General features: G+C 53.9%; 1 protein-coding gene across 2 annotated transcripts in view; it reads right to left on the bottom strand.

Annotated features, from left to right (window-relative positions):
* Positions 1 to 22185, bottom strand: part of LOC137449170 (S-adenosyl-L-methionine-dependent tRNA 4-demethylwyosine synthase TYW1-like) — a 110794-nt gene that overhangs the window by 58224 nt on the left and 30385 nt on the right. For both annotated transcript variants that reach the window (XM_068154426.1, XM_068154427.1), the window contains exons 9-12: positions 19395 to 19447; positions 14824 to 14942; positions 5342 to 5451; positions 86 to 263 (exon numbers count right to left, since the gene is read on the bottom strand). In XM_068154426.1, the coding sequence (XP_068010527.1) occupies positions 86 to 263; positions 5342 to 5451; positions 14824 to 14942; positions 19395 to 19447 (460 nt within the window). The remainder of the gene's footprint in view (positions 1 to 85; positions 264 to 5341; positions 5452 to 14823; positions 14943 to 19394; positions 19448 to 22185) is intronic.

Raw genomic sequence — 22185 nt, 5'->3', positions numbered from 1 at the left:
CTGATGAGAGATAAACCTGGAGTTAAGAAGCACCCAGGTCAACATTGCAGTGTTTCAGGAGGGAGATATTTTGTCCACCTCTTACCTAATCTCCTCTGGGAACTGTGCATTTGTGACCAGGAAGCTAGAGATGCCATGCTGGTGCAGGAGCTTCACAAACTGGTTGATCTGTGGGTACATGATGGGTTCTCCCACCAGGGACAGGGCACAGTGCTTGACTGTCATTGCCTCCTCCAAGCGAGCTGCCTTCACTCCTGACACACCTGCAGAGAGGGAAAACAGGCCTCAGAGTGAGCTGGGGAGGGGTCTGGAGCACAGCCCTGTGAGGAGAGGCTGAGGGAGCTGGGGTTGCTTAGCCTGGAGAAGAGAAGGCTCAGGGGAGACCTTCTTGCTCTCTCCAACTCCCTGACAGGAGGTTGTAGCCAGGTGGGGGTTGGTCTCTTCTCTCATGCAGGCACCCAGCACCAGCACAAGAGCAGACAGACTCAAGCTGTGCCAGGGGAGGTTTAGGCTGGAGGTGAGGAAGAAATTCTACCCAGGGAGAGTGACTGCCCATTGGAATGTGCTGCCTGGGGAGGTGGTGGAGTCCCCATCCCTGGAGGTGTTCAGGAGGGGACTGGACGTGGCACTTGGTGCCATGGTTTAGTCATGAGGTCTGTGGTGACAGGCTGGACTTGGTGATCTTTGAGGTCTTTCCAACCTTGCTGATTCTGAGATTCTGTGATTTTTAAGGTCCTTTTCAACCACCCTGGGGGTTGGAACCAGATGATCCTTGTGGTCCCTTCCAACCCTGACTGCTACTATGATACGACTCTGATAGCGACTCCCTCACCCCCCAGCCCCACGAAGACCAGCTCCCAGAGGAGACAAGCAGCCTCCACCAAGCAAAGCACCAACCACCAGCCCTGGATCCAACCACCTGAAATGCCACTAGAGAAAGAACAATCCCACACATGCCCTGGTCCTGAAGAGCAGGAAATGTCTCAGCTGGCAAACAGCAGGAGCTCCACTGCACCATCCACCTGAAAATGCTCTCTGCAGGTCCAACCAGCCTCCAGGCAGCATTTATTACACCCAGGGGAGGGCAGAGGAGAGGAGAGGAGAAGGCTCCTCCAGCCCACCCATCCCCAGCCAAGCTCTCAGGCCCCGGGATGAAATCACCTAACTACAAACAAGCTTTTGTTCCCAATCTGTCACTTTGCATTTCCTTGGCCGTGCCCTGACGGCCGCCAGGAAGAGCTGCGGCTCCCAGCCTGGGGGCTGGGCTGATCCAAAGCACACAGACCCCAGCTGGGAAGCCAGGGCCTCAGCTGCCCTCCCCCTTGCCTGGCTGCTGGAGCCTGAGCAGCACGGAGAGGTCCCATGCTCTGCTGCAAAGCCAAGCGAACAACAGGGGGTGGGGGTGGATACTGCTTCAGCTGCTTTGTGAGCAGAGCTAAGCTCAGCAGCCAGGCTCTGTCCTAAGTGACTGTGATGGCTTGGCCCACCAGCAATACCAGACTAGACTAGAGTAGACTAGAATAGACTAGACTACACTAGACTAGAATAGAATAGAATTAACCAGCTTGGAAAAGACCTTTGAGATCATCAAGTCCAACCTCTCACCCAACATAATCTAAGCAACTCAACCATGGCACCAAGTGCCTCAACCAGGCTCTTCCTAAACACCTCCATGGATGGGGACTCCACCACCTCCCTGGGCAGCACATCCCAATGGCCAATCTCTCTTGCTGGGAAGAACTTCTTCCTAACATCCAGCCTGAACCTCCCCTGGCACAGCTTGAGATTGTGTCCTCTTGTTCTGGTGCTGGTTGCCTGCATGAGAGAAGAGACCAATCCCCACCTGGCTACAACCTCCCTTCAGGCAGTTGGAGAGAGCAAGAAGGTGTCCCCTGAGCCTCCTCTTCTCCAGGCTAAGCAACCCCAGCTCCCTCAGCCTCTCCTCACAGGGCTGTGCTCCAGACCCCTCCCCAGCTTTCTTGCCCTTCTCTGGACACCTTCCAGCACCTCAACAGTTTTCCTAACCTGAGGAGCCCAGAGCTGGACACAGGACTCAAGGTGTGGCCTAAGCAGCGCTGAGTACACAGCACAATGACCTCCCTGTTTCTGCTGGCCACACCATTGCTGATGCAGGCCAGGATGCCCTTGGCCTTCTTGGCCCCCTGGGCACACTGCTGGCTTCTGTTCAGCTGCTGTCAACCACTCCCCCCAGGTCCCTTTCTGCCTGGCTGCTCTCAGCCACTCTGACCCCAGCCTGTAGCACTGCCTGGGGTTGTTGTGGCCAATGTGCAGAACCTGGCACTTGGATGTGTTCAATCTCCTGCCCTTGGAAGGCTGCAGAAGGACTTTTCATGAGGGTGTCTAGGGACAGGACAAGGGGGAATGGTTTGAAGCTGAAGCAGAGCAAGGTAAGGCTGGAGCTGAGGAAGAAGTTATTCAGTACAAGGGTGGTGAGAGGCTGGAATACATTGCCCAGAGAGGTTGTGGATGCCTCTGAGCCTCCTCTCTTGTTGCCCTTCTCTGGGCACCTTCCAGCATCTCAACATCTTCCCTAAACTGAGGGGCCCAGAACTGGACAAGTCCTGCAAGCCACTGCCCATCACTCAACTCTCCCTGCCTTCAGCTCACTGCAGTGTTTCAACACAATTTTGCTTGCACTGATTCCACTCCAACAATATTTTTCTCCTGCACCTGAGGGGAAGTGACAAGGTAAGGATCACAAAAGTGCCACAGCCAGCTGCTGGCCTTCTCTCACCATTCTTCTTCTCCTCAATAAACCTTTTGCTTCTAGGCTCCCAAGACAGGCAGCATGTTGCCATCTATCACTCTGCAAAAGCAAGCCAGCTTTTCCTGTTGCCACTCTGCAGCACAGCTCCAGCCCAGAGCCTTGGAGTTTGACTTTCCCTCTTTTGTCTTTGTCCTTTCACAGTTGCCAGCTCAAGGGTGAAAGCAGGCTGAGGATGCACACACAGCTTTCAGGGGGTGTTTACTAACTTCATAGAAAGGAAGCTCCAAAAAGAGGCTTGTGGTGTCCTTAGAGGCCTCTCAAAACAACCCAGGAATAGCACTGGCTGTTGCCAAGTCCATCTCTAACTTGCCCTCCCTCCAATCCTTTTGGGGGAGTGCCCAGAGGCTGCTAAGAGCCCACCCAGAGCACTGCACCCAGCTCTGCTGCCCCCCCAGAGGAATAGGAAGGACATGGGACTGTTGGAGAGGGTCCAGAGGAGACCACAAAGATGATCAGAGGGCTGGGAGCACTTCCCCTATGAGAAAAGGCTGCAAGATATGGGGCTGGTCACGCTGGAGAAGAGAAGGCTCCAGGGAGACCTTAGAACAGACTTCCAGTACCTGAAGGGGGCTGCAGGAGAGCTGAGAAGGGACTTGTGACAAGGGCTGGGAGTGACAGGGTGGGAGGGAATGGACTGAAGCTTAAGGAGGGGAGACTGAGACTGGAGATGAGGAAGAAATTCTTTCCAGTGAGGGTGGACCAGGTTGCCCAGGCAGGTTTTGGATGCTCCCTCCCTGGAGGTATTCAAGGTCAGCTTGGATGAGGCCTTGAGCAACCTGAGCTGGTGGATGCTGCCCCTGCCCACAGCAGGGAGGTTGGAGCAGAGAATAGATTGAACACATCCAAGTGCCAGGTGCTGCACATTGGCCACAACAGCCCCAGGCAGTGCTACAGGCTGGGGGCAGAGTGGCTGAGAGCAACCAGGCAGAGAGGGACCTGGGGGTAGTGGTGGACAGGAGCTGAACATGAGCCAGCAGTGTGCCCAGGTGGCCAAGAAGGCCAAGGGCATCCTGGCCTGCATCAGGAAGAGTGTGGCCAGCAGGAGCAGGGAAGTCCTTGTGCCCTGTGCTCAGCACTGCTTAGGCCACACCTTGAGTCCTGTGTCCAGTTCTGGGCTCCTCAGGTTAGGAAAGATGTTGAGCTGCTGGAAGGTGTCCAGAGAAGGGCAAGAAAGCTGGGGAGGAGTCTGGAGCACAGCCCTGGGAGGAGAGGCTGAGGGAGCTGGGGTTGCTTAGCCTGGAGAAGAGGAGGCTCAGGGGAGACCTTCTTGCTCTCTCCAACTCTGTGCCAGGGGAGGTTGAGGCTGGATGTTAGGAAGAAATTCTTCCCAGAAAGAGAGATTGGCCACTGAAATGTGCTGCCTAGGGAGGTGGTGGAGTCCCCATCCCTGGAGGTGTTTAGGAAGAGCCTGGATGAGGCACTTGGTGCCATGGATTAGTTGATCAGATGGTGTTGGGTGATTGGTTGGACTTGATGATCTCAAAGGTCTTTTCCAGCCTGGCTAATTCTATTCTATTCTATCTTGAAGGTCCTTTCCAACCTAAGCCATTCTATTATTAAACTCAGCCACTTGATGAAAAGGAAGCTCAGGAGGCCTGAACTTTATGTTTTGGTTTGGTCTGCTCTGTAGCTGCAGTGAAGGAGAGAGAGCAGCTCTGCTCTGCTGACAGAAGGGCTTTTGCCTGTCACATTTTTAATCCATCAGTTTCCCTCTGCACAGCCAACAGAAACAGACAGGTTCCCAAACTGACAGCCAAGGCTAAGGCTCACTCTCCACATTCTGTGGATACCTCATCCCACCCCTGCTGACACTCAGGAAGAGCACAGGCCAAGAGCTGTGCTGCCAGGCTGGCCAGCCCTCCCAGCACACACCACTGACCCTGCTGGGAACAGAGTTAACCACCTTGGGGAACAGAGCAAAACACCCCAGATCTCCACACACATTTAGAGCAGAACAGAATTCACCAGGTTGGAAGAGACCTCTGAGATTATCCAGTCCACCCTCTCACCCAACACCATCTGATCAACTCAACCATGGCACCAAGCACCCCATCCAGTCTCTTCCTAAACACCTCCATGGATGGGGACTCCACCACCTCCCTGGGCAGCACATTCCCATGGCCAATAACTCTTTCTATGAAGGAGTACAGCCTGTTTCACTGCCAGACCACTCCTGCAGAGATGAACTTGTTCCTAACATCCAATCTAAACCTCTCCTGGTGCTACCTGTGCCCATCTCCTCTTGTTCTGTGACTTGCTACCTCCAACCTCACTCCAACCTCCTCTCAGGGACCTGCAGGGAGTCAGAAGGTCTCCCCTCAGCCTCCTGATCTCCAAGCTGAGCAATCCCAATCCCTTCAGCTGCTCCTCACCAGCCTTCTCCCCCAGCTTTGTTGCCCCATCTCTTCACCCATCCCTCTGACATTCTAAACCTCACATCTCCTTCCCAGCAGTTCACACTTGGCCAGGGCATTTCCCCCTCTGCTCTGAAGACCCTGCTGCTTTTCTAAAGGATCATTAACAGGGAAGAAGTAGGGGGGGGGAGCAAGTTACCTTTGAACTGCTTGATCATGTTCTGATGGTTCTCAATAGCCTCCTGCAAGATCATTTCAGGTTGGTCCATCTTCCACTGCCACTCTGTGCCCACTGGGTTTGTGTGATGCCTGAAGGAAAGAGACATTCCCTCTGTCACTTGTGATTAAGCCAGAACCACCCCTCTGTCACCCAGGGCACCTTGGCATTGCTGAAGAACATAAAAAGCAAGAAACAGCTCCCAGGTTCTGACACAGCTTTCAGATGGCACCTTTGAACACCACTCTCCTACCCCCCTCTCCTTCAAGGCTTTGGTCTCCCCCAGCAGGAAGAATCATAGAATCAATAAGGTTGGAAAAGACCTCAGAGATCAGCAAGTCCAACCTGTCACCCAACACCTCCTGACAACTAAACCATGGCTCCAAGTGCCACATCCAATCCCCTCTTGAACACCTCCAGGCATGGGGACTCCACCACCTCCCTGGGCAGCACATCCCAATAGCCAATTACTCTCTCTCTGGGTAGAATTTCTTTCTAACCTCCAGCCTAAACCTCCCCTGGCACAGCTTGAGATTGTGTCCTCTTGTTCTGGTGCTGCTTGCCTGCATGAGAGAAGAGACCAACCCCCACCTGGCTACAACCTCCCTTCAGGGAGTTGGAGAGAGCAAGAAGGTCTCCCCTAAGCCTCCTCTTCTGCAGGCTAAGCAACCCCAGCTCCCTCAGCCTCTCCTCACAGGGCTGTGCTCCAGACCCCTCCCCAGCCTCCTTGCTCTTCTTCCCAGAAGGTATGGAGGGGGAAGAGAGGGATAAAAAACCAAGAGTCCAAGCAGCAGATTTTGGTGGCCACTGACAACTGGTGGGTGAGATCCCTGAGGAGATAAAAGTTGAAGCTCAAAGGAGCTCAGACCTGGCAGGTCTTTAACACCTACTGATGCAGAAGTGCAAACTGCAGCAACAAGAAGCACAGAGATCTGAAGAGTGAGAGGAAGCCAGCCTGGCACAATCACAGCCTTGGCTGCAACCTTGTGATCCTCCAGCTGCAAATGAGAGCCAAGAGCACAAGAACAGAAGGGCAGCATCAGGAAGGTCAAGGCAAAAGAAATCAGAGCCAGCTAGCAAAGGACACAGAAAAGGGCTACAGGAAGGACTTTCCCTATAATGATGTGAGAAGCAAGAGGAAGAGCAAGCAAAAAGCTTGTCCAGTGCAACAAGCAAGCAGTGTTCAGTGCTTCTCTGTGATGCCAAGAAAGCTCTTTGCTCCTTTCCTTCTGCTTTCTCCTGAGGGCAAGGTGAAGAGCCCAGACTGGATTAGGAAGATGACAGGTTAGAGCTGTTTTATCTGAAGGAAATGTCTGCACTGGGACAGATACAGCCACCCTAGAGCAGGCTGGATGAATTGGCTGACAGCAGCAGTCACTAGCAATCTGCTGAAAGTTTGTTGAGGAGCACATAAAAAGTGATTTAAGGCACACAGGTAAAGCTCAAATGCTGAGCTCACTCTAGCAGGAGCCACAGATTTCCGCCCCAGCCCCTCTTAAATCCCAGTTGCTGAAGACATACTGGGATAAAACAGGGGGCTGTGAGCCCCAGAATGCAGCACTGAGAGAGGTCACAGCCAGCAGGGACCTGCAAGCCAAGACCACCACTGGTCCTTGCAGGCAAAGGAAAAGCAGAGCAAGATCCCTTGGTCCTGCTACACCACCTGGCAGCAGCTCCTAGTACCAGCAGTGAGGACTTCAGCCCAGGATGGCTGGGTTGGTTGCTCTGAACTAAGAGAGAACTGAACTTCAGAAGGTTTTTAGAACCCACTTCTGGCACTGGTGAGGCTGAACCTTGAATATTCCTGGATCAGGAATGGTGTGGCCAGCAGGAGCAGGGAAGTCCTTGTGCCCTGTGCTCAGCACTGCTTAGGCCACACCTTGAGTCCTGTGTCCAGTTCTGGGCCTCTCAGTTTAAGAAAGATGTTGAGATGCTGGAAGGTGTCCAGAGAAGGGCAAGAAAGCTGGGGAGGGGTCTGGAGCACAGCCCTGTGAGGAGAGGCTAAGGGAGCTGGGGTTGCTTAGGCTGGAGAAGAGGAGGCTCAGGGGAGACCTTCTTGCTCTCTCCAACTCCCTGAAGGGAGGTTGTAGCCAGGTGGGGGTTGGTCTCTTCTGCCAGGCACCCAGCACCAGAATAAGAGGACACAGTCTCAAGCTGTGCCAGGGGAGGTTTAGGCTGGAGGTCAGGAGAAAGTTCTTCCCAGAGAGAGATGTTGGCCACTGGGATGTGCTGCCCAGGGAGGTGGTGGAGTCCCCATCCCTAGAGGTGTTCAAGAGGGCATTGGATGTGACACTTGGTGCCATGGTTTGGTCATGAGGTCTATGGTGACAGGTTGGACTTGATGATCTTTGAGGTCTCTTCCAGCCTTGGTGATTCTGTGAACCTGGCAGAACAAGTTGGTGGCTGGAGATCCAAGGAGACTGAGCTTTCATGTTCCCATCCCCAGCTTTACAGACCTGCAGTGCCAACTCCTTTGATAGGAGAACATTTCCCATCTCCCTGAAGGATTTAACCTCTGGAGTCAAGTCCCTTAATGAGCAGAAGCTTTTGTTTTAATCTGGGCTTTCAGTTCCCTCTTAATTTTTTTTAATGGCCTTCTGAAGTACCTCTCCTATGAGAGATTAAATTTTAATCTCTTCATTTTGAGGAGCTTACTGTCTGGGAGCACTGGCTTGTGGCTACACTTGTTTAGATCATCAGAGCAGAACTCCAGCTCTTGTCTACTGTACAAGCTAAAGCTGAAACAGTCAAGCAGAGAGCTGGAGAGGCTGCAGAGCTGAGCCAATGGGAACCTCATAGCATCAATAAGGTTGGAAAAGACCTCAGAGATTATCAAGTCCAACCTGGCACCCAACACCACCTGACAACTAAACCATGGCACCAAGTGCCACATCCAATCCCCTCTTGAACACCTCCAGGGATGAGGACTCCACCACCTCCCTGGGCAGAACATTCCTATAGCTAACAACTCTCTCTGGGAAGAACTTTCTCCTCACCTCCAGCCTAAACCTCCCCTGGCACAGCTTGAGACTGTGTCCTCTTGTTCTGGGGCTGCTGGCCTGCCTGGGAGAAGAGACCAACCCCCACCTGGCTACAACCTCCCTTCAGGGAGTTGGTGAGAGCAAGAAGGTCTCCCCTGAGCCTCCCCTTCTCCAGGCTAAGAAACCCCAGCTCCCTCAGCCTCTCCTCACAGGGCTGTGCTCCAGACCCCTCCCCAGCCTTGTTGCCCTTCTCTGGACACCTTCAAGTCTCTCAGTGTCCTTCTTAAACTGAGGCACCCAGAACTGGACACAGGACTCCAGGTGTGGCCTAACCAGTGCTGAGCACAGGGGCACAAGTTCAATAAGGACAACTCCTCTGGGGAGGAACACCACCAGGCACCAGACCAGACCAGAGGTCACCCTGCTGGAAAGCAGCCCCATGGAGAAAGACCTTGGAGCCCTGGTGGGCAGCAAGTTCTGCATGGGACAGCAATGTGCTCTTGTGGCCAAGAGAGCCAATGGTATCCTGGGGTGCATCAAGGGAAGTGGATCCAGCAGGTCCAGGCAGGTTCTCCTGCCTCTCTGCTCTGCCCTGGTGACACCACACCTGGAGTATTATGTCCAGCTTCAGGCTCCCCAGTTCAAGAGACAGGGATCTGCTGTAGAGAGCCCAAAAGAGAGCAATGAGGATGACTTGGGGCCTTGAACATCTCTCTTGTGGAGAAAGACTGAGAGCCCTGGGGCTGTTTAATCTGGGGAAGAGAAGGCTGAGAGGGAATCTGATCAATGTCTATCAATATCTGAGGGGTGGGGGTCAAGATGAAGGGGCCAGGCTCAATTCAGTGGCAGGACAAGGAACAATGGGTAGCAGATGGAACCCGGGAGGTTCCACCTCAACATGAGGAGAAGCTTCTCTGCCGTGAGGGTGCTGGAGGCCTGGAGCAGGCTGCCCAGAGAGGTTGTGGAGTCTCCTTCTCTGGAGGCTTTCAAGGCCTGTCTGGATGCATTCCTGGGCAGCCTGCCCTAGGTGATCCTGCTTTGGCAGGGGGCTTGGACTGGATGACCTCCTTCCAACCCCTAACATTCTGTGCCTCTATGATCACAAAGGTACAGAAGAGAAAGACCAAGCAGCTTCTGCACAGGGTATTTCTCTCTGCCTGGTTTGCCTCCTCCTCAAGTGCAAAAAGAACCAACCCCCCTCACTTAAATCTGAATTAGCTGTTCCAGGTCTCCACAATAATTGGCTGGGCTTTGGACACTCAGCCAGGGAACAATCAAATCAGGTCTGCCTGGAGACTTTAAAGTCCCTTCCAACCCCATCCATTCTACCAGCCTCCCAGGGCCAAAGCTTTTCCAGGGACAGGAAGGAGAGGGAAGGCCTCCAGTGCAAGGTCAAGCTGTGTCTTTCACCAAACCTCTAAGCTTGAGTGTGCTTGGCTGCTGGCTCCACCCATGACTGCTGGTTCCGAGCCAGCCAACTGCAAATGACATCCAGCTCCCAGGGAAAGCAGCTGAACTCCAGCACTTCATGGCAAAGCAGGGGGGAAAGCAAACAAACAAGCTCCATGGCCTTTTCCTCAGCCATCCTGGGAGAGAGCTGCAGTGGTTCTGCAGCAAGAAACCTTGGCAGGCTGCACAAATGTCACCAGGCAGGGAGAAGAGACCAAGATAAAAGGAGTCACAAGCAGTCTTTATCTGCAGGCTTAGTGTGCAGAGCTGCACAGCAAGGCATAAAACCTGGCTTAAAAAACAAACCACCCCACATTTGGCCAAGAGTAGGTCAGAAAACCCTGTTGCTTCATGTCTGCAGCACAGATGGCAGCTGCTAAGAAGGTGGTAACAGGTTTATCCCACCCAGGCACCTGTGCCTGCAGAGTTACATTGAGGCTGACCTGATTAAGGACCTGCAAGGGGTGGTTGGTTTCCAGTAAAACCTGGCCTGCATGGAGGGGAAAAAGGCTTCTCAGAATGGCTGAAAATGGATGGTGACATTGGGCACTTGGAAGAACTGTTTCTTCCAGGTGGGGTGACCTCCTGAGAGACCTGGGCTAGGGGAGACATTGGAACTGGTTGCCCAAGGAGGTTGTGGATGCTCTTCCAGATGGACTGCAGCTGTCTGTCTTCTCTTCTCAGACCTCTGCCATGGATTCACAGAATGGTTTGGGTTGCAAAGGAGCTTAAAGGTGATCTGGTTGCAATCCCCTGCCATGGGCAGGGACACCTCCCACCAGCCCAGGCTGCTCAAGGCTTCATCCAACCTGGCCTTGAATACCTCCAGGCAGGGGGCACCTCCAGCCCCCCTGGGCAACCTGTTCAGTGTCTCCCTGTTTCACCAGGTGGGATGAGCTCCTGAGAGACCTGGGCTAAGGGAGACACTGGCACAGGTTGCCCAAGGAGGTTGTGGATGCTCCCCTCCTTGGGGATGCGCAAGGCCAGGGTGGATGAGGCCTTGAGCAACCTGGGCTGGTGGGAGGTGTCCCTGCCCATGGGACATTGTGCCAAACATCCTCCTGATGTCCAACCTCAATCTCCCCTGCTCCAGTTTCAAACCATTTCCCCTTCTCCTATCATTACAAGTTCTTCCCCAGCCTTCCTCTAGGTCCCCTTCAGATATTGAAATGCAGCCCTAAGGTCTCCCTGGAGCATTCCCTTCTCCAGGCTGAACAGCCCCAACTCTCTCATCCTGGCCCCATAGGGGACATTTTCCAGCCCTCTAATCATCTTTGTGGCCTCCTCCTGCACCCACTCCAGCAGGTCCATGGCTCTCTTGCATTGGAAATATTAGAAGGAAATGCTCTAACCTGATGATTCATAGAGTGGCTTGGGTTAGAAGGGACCTTAAAGATCATGGTTTGAAACTGGAGCAGGGGAGATTCAGGTTGGACATCAGGAGGAAGTTCTGCACAGTGAGGGTGGTGAGACACTGGAGACACTGCCCAAGGAGGTGGTTGAGGCCCTGTCCCTGGAGACATTCAAGATCAGACTTTATGTGGTCCTGGACAGCCTGATCTAGCTGGAGGTGTCCCTGCTGACTGCAGGGGGGTTGGACAAGATGACCTCTGAGGGTCCCTTCCAACCTGGGAACCTGCTGACTTCACTTTGCAGGGAAACATGTTTTGTATAAACACCCAGAAAGAGAGAGAGAGCAAGAGAGAGGCTGCAGGGTTTATGAACCATGCTGACATGGGAGGAGAGTGGGTATGGAAGTCCCTTCTTCCTCCACCACATCAACCTGACCAGCACAGCTCCCAGACACACACAGGCTGCAGCAACCCAAGGCCAGCATCTGAAAAAGGGGACAAAGAAAAGCAGCTTCTTTCACAGCACTTCTGGTTTCTGTCAAGGCTGAAGTGTGCCTCAAGTGAGCTCTGGGAGGGAGTCTTACATTGAGCTCAAGTCTTCTGCCTTGAAATTCTGGAGGGTGAGGGTTCCAGCCCCCTGCCATGGGCAGGGACACCTCCCACCAGCCCAGGTTGCTCAAGGCCTCATCCACCCTGGCCTTGAGCATCCCCAAGGAGGGGAGAATCCACAACCTCCTTGGGCAACCTGTGCCAGTGTCTCCCCTAGCCCAGGTCTCTCAGGAGCTCATCCCACCTGGTGAAACAGGGAGACACTGAACAGGTTGCCCAGGGGGGCTGGAGATGCCCCCTGTCTGGAGCTGTTCAAGGCCAGGTTGGATGAAGCCTTGAGCAGCCTGGGCTGGTGGGAGGTGTCCCTGCCTATGGCAGGGGATTGCAACCAGATCACCTTTAAGCTCCTTTCCAACCGAAACCATTCTGTGAATCCATGGCAGAGGTCTGAGAAGAGCAGACAGACAGCTGCAGTCCATCTGGAAGAGCATCCACAACCTCCTTGGGCAACCTGTTCTGGTGTCTCCCTTAGCCCAGGTCTCTCAGGAGCTCATCCCACTTGGTGAAACAGGGAGACACTGAACAGGCTGCCCAGGGGGGCTGGAGATGCCCCCTGTCTGGAGGTGTTCAAGGCCAGGTTGGATGAAGCCTTGAGCAGCCTGGGCTGGTGGGAGGTGTCCCTGCCCATGGCACCAGATCACCTTTAAGCTCCTTTCCAACCCAAACCATTCTGTGAATCCATGGCAGAGGTCTGAGAAGAGCAGACAGACAGCTCAGTCCATCTGGGACAGGCAAAGAACTGCAACCCATTCCCCTCACAGGAGGCAAACAAATGAGAACACTGCTCAGCACAGGCCCCTGGAAAGCTGTTTCCTTGCATTCAGGTTGTTGCCATTAGTGAAATAAGGCCTCAAGCATTCATTATCATTAGGGCTACTGCTTCCAGGCCTGCTCTTCAAGTGACAAACGAGCTGCAGGCTGAGCTGGAGGCACAGAGAATGGCTCCCACGTGGCCATTTATCCCAATTAGTGCACTCTTCAATTTACACTGCTTTGGCTTCCCCACTCCAGGCCCACACTCCAGACAGGCTGCTGCTGCTGCACAGAAATACTGAGCTGGGGCATTCTGAAGGGGAGCAGAGTGAATTGCTCTGCAGTACACTAGCAGGGACAAAACGCCTCATTCTCATCCTGTTATTGCTTTCTATTTGCTGTTTATGATCTACCTTCTGTGTAGGGACAGAGGAGCAATAATGCAATCTCCTCCTAACCAGCTCAGTCACCACTGCAGAACTCAATGCACCATGGCTGGCTGATACAGAAGGGGGAGAAGAGCAGGCCATGAGAGGTACATTTGTCTTAGAATCATAGACTCAGTCAGGGTTGGAAGGGACCACAAGGATCAGCCAGTTCCAACCCTCCTGCCATGGGCAAGGACACCCCACACTAGATCAGCCTGCCCAGAGCCTCATCCAGCCTGGGCTTAAACACCTCCAGGGACAGGGCCTCAGCCACCTCCCTGCACAACCCATTCCAGGGCTTCACCACTCTCATGGGGAAGAACTTCCTCCTCACCTCCAGCCTGAATCTCCCCACAACCCATTCCTGTCTTCCTGTCACCCCATGCCTGTCTTCCCAGGCATGAGAGGGCTCTGAAGGAAAGCACAACACTTGCACCTCAAACATGCCTGTGTCCTTCCAAGCCAGCAGATCCCAGGCTCACAGGATGCCAGGGGTTGGAAGGGACCCAAAGAGGTCATCAAGCCCAAACCCCCCCTGCCAGAGCAGGACCATACAATCTAGCTCAGGTCACACAGGAACACATCCAGACAGGCCTTGAAAGCCCCCAGAGAAGGAGACTCCACAACCTCTCTGGGCAGCCTGTTCCAGTGCTCTGTGACCCTCACAGTAAAGAAGTTCCTCCTTGTGTTGAGGTGGAACCTCCTGTGCTGCAGCTTACATCTATTGTTCCTTGTCCCAATGATGACAGCCCATCAGGAGCACCAACACAGGATGAGAGGGAAGGGATTGAAGGTCCTGGGCACACTGTTGGCTCATGTTCAGCTGCTGTCAATCATCACTCCCAGGTCCCTTTCTGCCTGGCTGCTCTCCAGCCACTCTGACCCCAGCCTGCAGCACTGCCTGGGGCTGTGGCCAAAGTGCAGCAGCTAGCAAGGCAGAAGACAAAAGAACTCAAGGAACAGCCACCACATCCTCCCACTCAGCAGGCTTTCACCTCACTGCTTTTCATAGAACCACAGAATCAACCAGGTTGGAAAAGACCTCAGAGATCATCAAGTCCAACCTATTACCTAATACCTAACAGCTCCTCCTGCTGTGCCTCCATTTCCTTCACTGATCCCTTCCTGCACTGCCCTACCTGTGCAAAACCCTCCCTTGCAAAGCCAGGCACTGAGTTCAGGGAGCAGGGAGAGCAGCTCCCAGCTCAGACCCAAGCTCCTTGCCTTTAAAGCATCAGCAAACAAATGCCTCTGAGAGCAGTCACTTTCCTGACTAAAACTCTTTCATTACCCCCTGGTTCAGGAGGGCCACAGGTAGCCAGTCATCCCTTTTTACTCAGTGAGAACACCCACTGAGAATTGGGGAAGGTGAAGGTACTTTAAGTTTGAACCTTCTTGGTGGCATGGCACAAGATGAGCCAAGCTTATCTTCTCCAGAGCACAGGGAGCCACGAGGAGCCCCAGACAGTGATCTCCAGAAGGAACCAAACCTCTCCCAAGCACCCTGTGCAGGCAGCAGTGGGAACTGAGGGCAGGAGATGGAGAAGTGCCTGTCCCTCCCTGACTCCTGCTTACACCGGGCTCCAGCTAGCAGGGACTTGATGGGGCTCAACACCTGGCTGCAGAAGACACAGCTCTAGGGAGGGAATGACAATGGGGAGGCCCTCAGACCCTCTTCAGCCTCCAAGATGTGAAGCCCACCCACAGAGCTCACCTTCTACCTCCCCTGACCCGCAGGCTCCACAGCTCTCAGGAGAGCAGCAGAGGAAGGGGGAACAGAGCTGCTTCCTTCCCAACCCTGCCTCCCCCAGGCGAAAAGGGCAGACTGCCTCGGGTTTGAGAAGCAGGAGAGAACAGGGGAAAGCACAGCCCCTATCCCAAAAGCATCTTACCTCCAGCAGAAGACACATTTGTTGGCACAGGCCAGGCTGGGGGTGGCCTCCATGCAGCGGTGGCTCTGGATGCCGTAGAAGCTGTGCTTGTAGCAGCCGCCGCGGCCGCGGAGCATCGACTGCCAGCAAAGACACACAGGCCAAGAGTGTTAGAACACACCACCCAGAGCCCAGCCAAGGCTGTGCAGCCTCCTCCCTGGACACACTGGCAGCCTTCAGCCTTGGACTTCTTTGAACCTGTCCTACACAGACAGGCAGAGAAGAGTTGGGGTTGCTCAGCTGGAGAAGAGGTAATGTCCCTGTTGACCAGCTTGGGGAGGGGGTGGAGGCCATCAGCAGGAAATGTGCAGAGGGCACCAAGCTGGGGGCAGGAGTTGAGCTGTTAGAGAGTAGGAGAGCTCTGCAGAGGGACCTTGCCAGGCTGGACAGATGGGCAGAGTCCAAGGGCAGGAGATTGAACACATCCAAGTGCCAGGTTCTGCATATTGGCCACAACAACCCCAGGCAGTGCTACAGGCTGGGGGCAGAGTGGCTGAGAGCAGCCAGGCAGAGAGGGACCTGGGGGTAGTGGTTGACAGCAGCTGAACATGAGGCAGCAGTGTGCCCAGGAGGCAAGAAGGCCAAAGGCATCCTGGCCTGGATCAGGAAGAGTGTGGCCAGCAGGAGCAGGGAAGTCCTTGTGCCCTGTGCTCAGCACTGCTCAGGCCACACCTTGAGTCCTGTGTCCAGTTCTGGGCTCCTCAGGTTAGGAAAGATGTTGAGATGCTGGAAGGTGTCCAGAGAAGGGCAAGAAAGCTGGGGAGGGGTCTGGAGCACAGCCCTGTGAGGAGAGGCTGAGGGAGCTGGGGTTGCTTAGCCTGGAGAAGAGGAGGCTCAGGGGAGACCTTCTTGCTCTCTCCAACTCCCTGAAGGGAGGCTGTAGCCAGGTGGGGGTTGGTCTCTTCTCCCAGGCAAGCAGCACCAGAACAAGAGGACACAGTCTCAAGCTGTGCCAGGGGAGGTTTGGGCTTGAGGTGAGGAGAAAGTTCTTCCCAGCAAGAGAGATTGGCCATTGGGATGTGCTGCCCAGGGAGGTGGTGAAGTCACCATCCCTGGAGGTGTTCAAGAGGGGACTGGATGTGGCACTTGGAGCCATGGTTTAGTTGATCAGATGGTGTTGGGTGATAGGTTGGACTGGATGATCTCAAAGGTCTTTTCCAAGCTGGTTAATTCTATTCTATTCCAGGGAGACCTTAGAGCTGCATTTCAGTGGCTGAAGGGGACCTACAGGAAGGCTGGGGAGGGACTGTTTTGAAGGGCTTGTGATGATAGGACAAGGAGAAATGGTTTGAATCTGGAGCAGGAGAGGTTTAGGTTGGGCATCAGGAGGAAGTTCTGCACAGTGAGGGTGGAACAGGTTGCCCAGGGCTGTGGTTGAGGCCCTGCCTCTGGAGACATTCAGGATCAGACTCAATGTGGCCCTGGGCAGCCTGCTCTAGCTGGAGGTGTCCCTGCTGACTGCAGTGGGGTTGGACAAGAGGACCTTTGAGGACCCCTTCCAACCCAACTGAATCAGTGAACTTTGGTGTCCCAAGCCACCTGTGAGAGACCTTGGAAGCAAGGTCACAGCTCTGAATAGGGACAGATGCTGTCTGCTGGGGGAAATCCATAGGAGCAACTCAGAGCAGCACACAGCATGACTGCTCATGCACAGCCCTACAGAAGGGGGGAGGGGGGGGGAAGGCACTCAGGATGTCAAATTCACATCTGCTTTAGAGGGCAGAACCTTTAACATCATCAATAACTTCTCAGCACAGCCTAACAACGTGCTTAGCTGGAGCTTTTAACTGAATCAGCTCTGAAAGCAGGTGAAGCCACTTAAGCTGCAAGAAATATTATGGTAAAAGCTCCCTGGGGAGCACCAAGGATCAATTCCAGGGCTGCCCTCCCCAACACTCAATGCTTTTCATTTGTCTAGGAGAGGTTTTTTTGCCTGCTAGCACTAAATTAAATACCCTGACCTCATAAAGCCTCATTCACAGCAGTCAGCAGCTCCAGCAGGATGCTGCCTTTGCCTCCACAGCAGCACAGCAGCTTTTCCCCACCAGGGTTTAACTCCTGTTTAGCACACAGGTTGCCTGGAGCAGAGACTCACCAAATCACCATGGTTGGCAAAGGCCTTTAAGAGCATGCAGCCAAACCATTCTCTACCAAGGCTGGTGCTGACCCATGGCCCTCAGCACCACATGCTCTTTAGCATCTTTATTGGTGATCTGGATGAGGGCATTGAGTCCATCAGCAGTAAGTTTGCAGAGGACACCAAGCTGGGGGCAGGAGTTGAGCTGTAAGAGGGTAGAGAGGCTTTGCAGAGGGACCTTGACAGGCTGGACAGATGGGCAGGGGCCCAGGGCAGGAGATTGAACACATCCAAGTGCCAGGTGCTGCACTTTGGCCACAACAACCCCAGGCAGAGCTACAGGCTGGGGGCAGAGTGGCTGAGAGCAGCCAGGCAGAGAGGGACCTGGGGGTAGTGGTTGACAGCAGCTGAACAGGAGGCAGCAGTGTTCCCAGGGGGCCAAGAGGGCCAATGGCATCCTGGCCTGCATCAGGAAGAGTGTGGCCAGCAGGAGCAGGGAGGTCATTGTGCCCTGTGCTCAGCACTACTCAGGCCACACCTTGAGTCCTGTGTCCAGTTCTGGGCCCCTCAGTTTAGGAAAGATGTTGAGGTGCTGGAAGGTGTCCAGAGAAGGGCAAGGAAGCTGGGGAGGGGTCTGGAGCACAGCCCTGTGAGGAGAGGCTGAGGGAGCTGGGGTTGCTTAGCCTGCAGAAGAGGAGGCTCAGGGGAGACCTTCTTGCTCTCTCCAACTCCCTGAAGGGAGGTTGTAGACAGGCAGAGGTTGGGCTCTTCTCCCAGGCAAGCAGCAGCAGAACAAGGGGACACAGTCTCAGGCTGCACCAGGGGAGGTTTAGGTTGGATGTCAGGAAGAAGTTCTACACAGAGAGAGTGATTGCCCATTGGAATGGGCTGCCTGGGGAGGTGGTGGAGTCGCCGTCATTGGAGGTGTTCAGGAGGAGACTTGCTGGGGTGCTTGGTGCCATGGGTTAGTTGTTTAGGTGGGTTGGATTGGTTGATAGGTTGGACACAATCATCTTGAAGGCCTCTTCCAACCTGGTCTATTCTATTCTACTCTACCCTACCCATTCCTGGGCTGGAAAGGACATTAAAGTTCATCCAGTTCCAGCCCCCTGCCATAAGCAAGGGGGTTGGATGCTCAAGGCCTCATCCAGCCTGGCCTTGAACACCTCCAGGGAGGAGGCATCCACAACCTCCCTGGCCAACCTGTGCCAGTGGCTCCCCACCCTCACTGGAAAGAATTTCTTCCTAACCTCCAGTCTGAATCTGCCCTCCCCAAGCTTCAATCCATTCCCCCTCCTCCTATCACTACAAGCAATTGCCAAAGGTCCCTCCTCAGCTTTCTTGCAGGCTCCTTTCAGGTTCATTTCCTTGAACAGGTTTCAGGAGATTCACCACATTCTAGGAGACCAAGTTCCAGTTTGGTTTCCCCCAGGCAGGCAAATCAGACTCCTCCTAAGATGCTCTTTTGCAGAAGGTGACAGAACACAATCATTTTCATCTAAGCTCTCACTAGGCAGCTCTGCTTACTCCTAATCCTCCTGTCCCTGCCTCCTGCTTTCTGCTGATACAAATCTCAAACAAGCCTCCTGAAGATCTTCACACATTAGTGTGAATCCAAGTCAAAGCCACTGCCTGTAACCAATTTCAGCTCCATTTATTAGAATGCTTCACATTCAGCTCCCTGCTTCAGCTAAAAATAGGTCTGGGCCTATCTAAGCACACAGAGCTGCTATTTATTTTGTGAAATGGCTTTGCAGGGCTGCATTAAATTCCAGTCCTTCAAGAAAAAACACCAAGTTCTCTGCTTTTTTTCTCCCTCAGTCACAGCATTAACAGACTTTGATAAGTTTTCCTGTAGACATTTCATGGCTTTCTCCTGACACACACACACAAATGACAGAAGGGAGAACTGTTTGTAAGAGCAGCCAGCAGAAGCAGCCCTGGCATCAGTGCACCTCACAAATAGACTCACTGAATCAAGAAGGCTGGAAAAGACCTCAAGGATCATCAAGTCCAACCTGCCACCCAACACCTCCTGACTAACTAATCCATGGCTCCAAGTGCCACATCCAATCCCCTCTTGAACACCTCCAGGGATGGGGACTCCACCACCTCCCTCCCCAGGCACCTCCCTCCCCTCCTCCCCAGGCAGTGCTGCAGTCCCTTCAGCATCCTTGTAGCCCTCCCTTGGACCCCCTCCAGCAGATCCCTGTCCCTCCAGAACTGGGGAGCCCAGAGCTGGATGCAATATTCCAGGTGTGACCTCAGCAGGGCAGAGCGGAGCGGGAGGAGAACCTCCTTTGGTCTGCTGGCCACACTCCTCTGAATGCACCTTCATGGCCACTTGTGTGCAAGCAATGGCACACTTGTGAAGGACATTTCATCTGGGAAGGGCAATAGCTGAGCAAATCTGCCCCTTGATGGATCTCTGTGATGAGAAATGATGAGCACATACCTTCGTCCATCGGCAGAGCTTCACCCCAGAGTGGCTTCCAATCAGTCTATAACCTGCAACAGCACAAACAAACCAGAGCCTGGCTTTTACCCTGCAGTGCTTGACACACAGAACAGACCAGCTGCTGCCCACAAGCATTCATAGGCTGCTTGAGGTTGGAAGGGATCTCAAAGGTCATCTGGTTCCAGTGGAGAATCTACTCTGCTCTTGTGAGACCCCCCCGACTTGGAGCACTGCATCCAGGTCTGATGCCTTCAGCACAAGGAACTGTTGGAGCAGAGGAGGCCACAAAGATGATCAGGGGGCTGGGGCACCTCCCCTGTGAAGGCAGGCTGGGAGAATTGGGTCTGCTCAGCCTGGAGAAAGATCCAGGGAGACCTTAGAGCTTTCTACTACCTGAATGGGCTACAGGAGAGCCAGGGAGAGACTTTTGACACGGACCAGGAGTGACAGGCCAAGGGGGAATGGCTTTGAGCTGGAAGAGAGGAGATTGAGGCTGGGGATTGGGAAGAAATTCTTGACAGTGAGGGTGGGGAGACACTGCCACAGGTTGCCCAGGGAGGCTGTGAATGTCCCCTCCCTGGAGGTGTTCAAGGCCAGGCTGGTTGAGGCCTTGAGCAATGTGGGCTAGTGGGAGGTGTCCCTGCCCATGGCAGGGGCCTGGAACTGGATGAGCTTTAAGGTCCTTCCCAACTCAACCCACTCTGTGAATCTGTGAACTCAAAGGCAGGGCTCAGCTCAAACCCACTCCATCTCCACCAGTCATGGTGGAGCCATGGTGAGGGATCTGCTGCTGCACACCCAGAGGAGAGCTGATTTCACATCACTTCCCAGCCAAGATCAACAGAGTTGCATGGGAAACTTTAGTGCTCCAGGGGGATTAATTCCCCCATGCTCGTTAAGCACCAAGTGCCATTCTTTCCCAAACTGCTTGAGTTGGTTGTTTTCCCCTTTGAAAGGAAGAGCTTAGAGACCAAGATGTCTGGGGGATTAAAAGATCCCTTCAAAATCAGCATTAAAAAAGGTAATAAAATGAACCTAAGAGGGATTTGAGGAGCTTCTCTGTGTCACCCCCACACACATTTATAGCTCGATGGCCTGCTTGTCCCCAAGCCCAGCACATCTCAACCAGCTGCTTGGATTAACACTTGCAAGGCCAACACCAAGTTTTAGGTATCACAGCCTCCTTCCTGCTAATCAGCATCAATTTAGCAGTGGGAAAGCCTTCTGCTCAGAACTGGCCTTCACCTCCCACCAGTGCAAAAGTAGCACAATGCCCCTACCCTGCTCCTTGGCACCCCAGGGGAGCTCAGATGTGCCCCAAAGCCCTCCACACAAAGCCAGGCAGGCACCACAGTGGCAGCAGATGCCAGCACCAGCTGAGAATGAAACCCTGTGAAGACACACACAGCATCCACAGCATGCTGCTCCACTTCCTCTGCCACTTCAAGCCCACAGAGGTCTGCCCAGGCTCCTTTCTTCTGGACCTAATTCTTGCTCCCATCTCCCCAGGCTGGCTCTCATCTTAGAATCACACAATGGGTTCAGCTGGCAAAGCTCCCTAGACATCCTTGAGTCCAAGCATCAACCTAACACGACCATGGCCACTGAACCATGTCCTCAAGTGCCATCTCCACAGGTTTCTTGAACACCTCCACCACCTCCCTGGGCAGCCTGTTCCAGTCCCTGCAGTGAAGACGTTATTCCTAACATCCAACCAAAACCTCCCCTGGCACAACCTCAGCAAACCAGGTTGGGCTTAAAGAATAGAGAATAGAATAGAGAATAGAATAGAATCAGTTTGAAAGAGACCTTCAAGATCATCGAGTCCAACTTATTATCCAACCCACCTAATCAAGTAAGTCTCTCCCTGAACACCTCCAGGTGTCCACCAGGTGCTCCTCCACCACCTCCCTGGGCAGCACATCCCAATGGCCAATCAGTCTCTCTCTGTAGAATTTCTTCCTAACCTCCAGCCTAAACCTCCCCTGGCACAGCTTGAGACTGTGTCCTCTTGTTCTGATGCTGCTTGCCTGGCAGAAGAGACCAACCCCCTCCTGGCTACAACCTCCCTGCAGGGAGTTGCAGACAGCAAGAAGGTCTCCCCTGAGCCTCCTCTTCTCCAGGCTAAGCAACCCCAGCTCCCTCAGCCTCTCCTCATAGGGCTCTGCTCCAGACCCCTCCCCAGCTTTCTTGCCCTTCTCTGGACACCTTCCAGCAGCTCAACATCTTTCCTAAACAGAGGGGCCCAGAACTGGACACAGGACTCAAGGTGTGGCCTAAGCAGTGCTGAGCACAGGGCACAAGGACTTCCCTGCTCCTGCTGGCCACACTCTTCCTGGTGCAGGCCAGGATGCCCTTGGCCTTCTTGGCCACCTGAGCACACTGCTGGCTCATGTTTAGGCATCTGTCAACCAGCACCCCCAGGTCCCTCTCTGCCTGGCTGCTCTCAGCCACTCTGGCCCCAGCCTGTAGCACTGCCTGGGGTTGCTGTGGCCAATGTGCAGAACCTGGCACTTGGATGTGTTGAATCTCATAGGGTCTCTGGAGGTGTTCAAGAGGGGATTGGATGTGGCACTTGGAGCCATGGTTTAGTAGTCAGGAGGTGTTGGGTGACAGGTTGGATTTGATGATCTCTGAGGTCTTTTCCAACCTTATTGATTCTATGATCTAGTTCCAACCCCCTGCCACAGTCAGGGACACCTGCTACTAGACCAGGTTGCTCAAGGCCTCATCCAAGCTGGCTTTGAACACTTCCAGGGTTGCAACCTGCACAATTTCTCTGGGCAAC

The sequence above is a fragment of the Melanerpes formicivorus genome, unplaced genomic scaffold (assembly GCF_026170545.1).
Source record: "Melanerpes formicivorus ecotype bairdi unplaced genomic scaffold, bMelFor1.0.p_v2 SCAF_29, whole genome shotgun sequence".
NCBI lineage: Eukaryota > Metazoa > Chordata > Aves > Piciformes > Picidae > Melanerpes > Melanerpes formicivorus.
The sequence above is the reverse complement of the archived record's forward strand: the minus strand, read 5'-3'. Positions and strand labels throughout refer to the sequence as shown.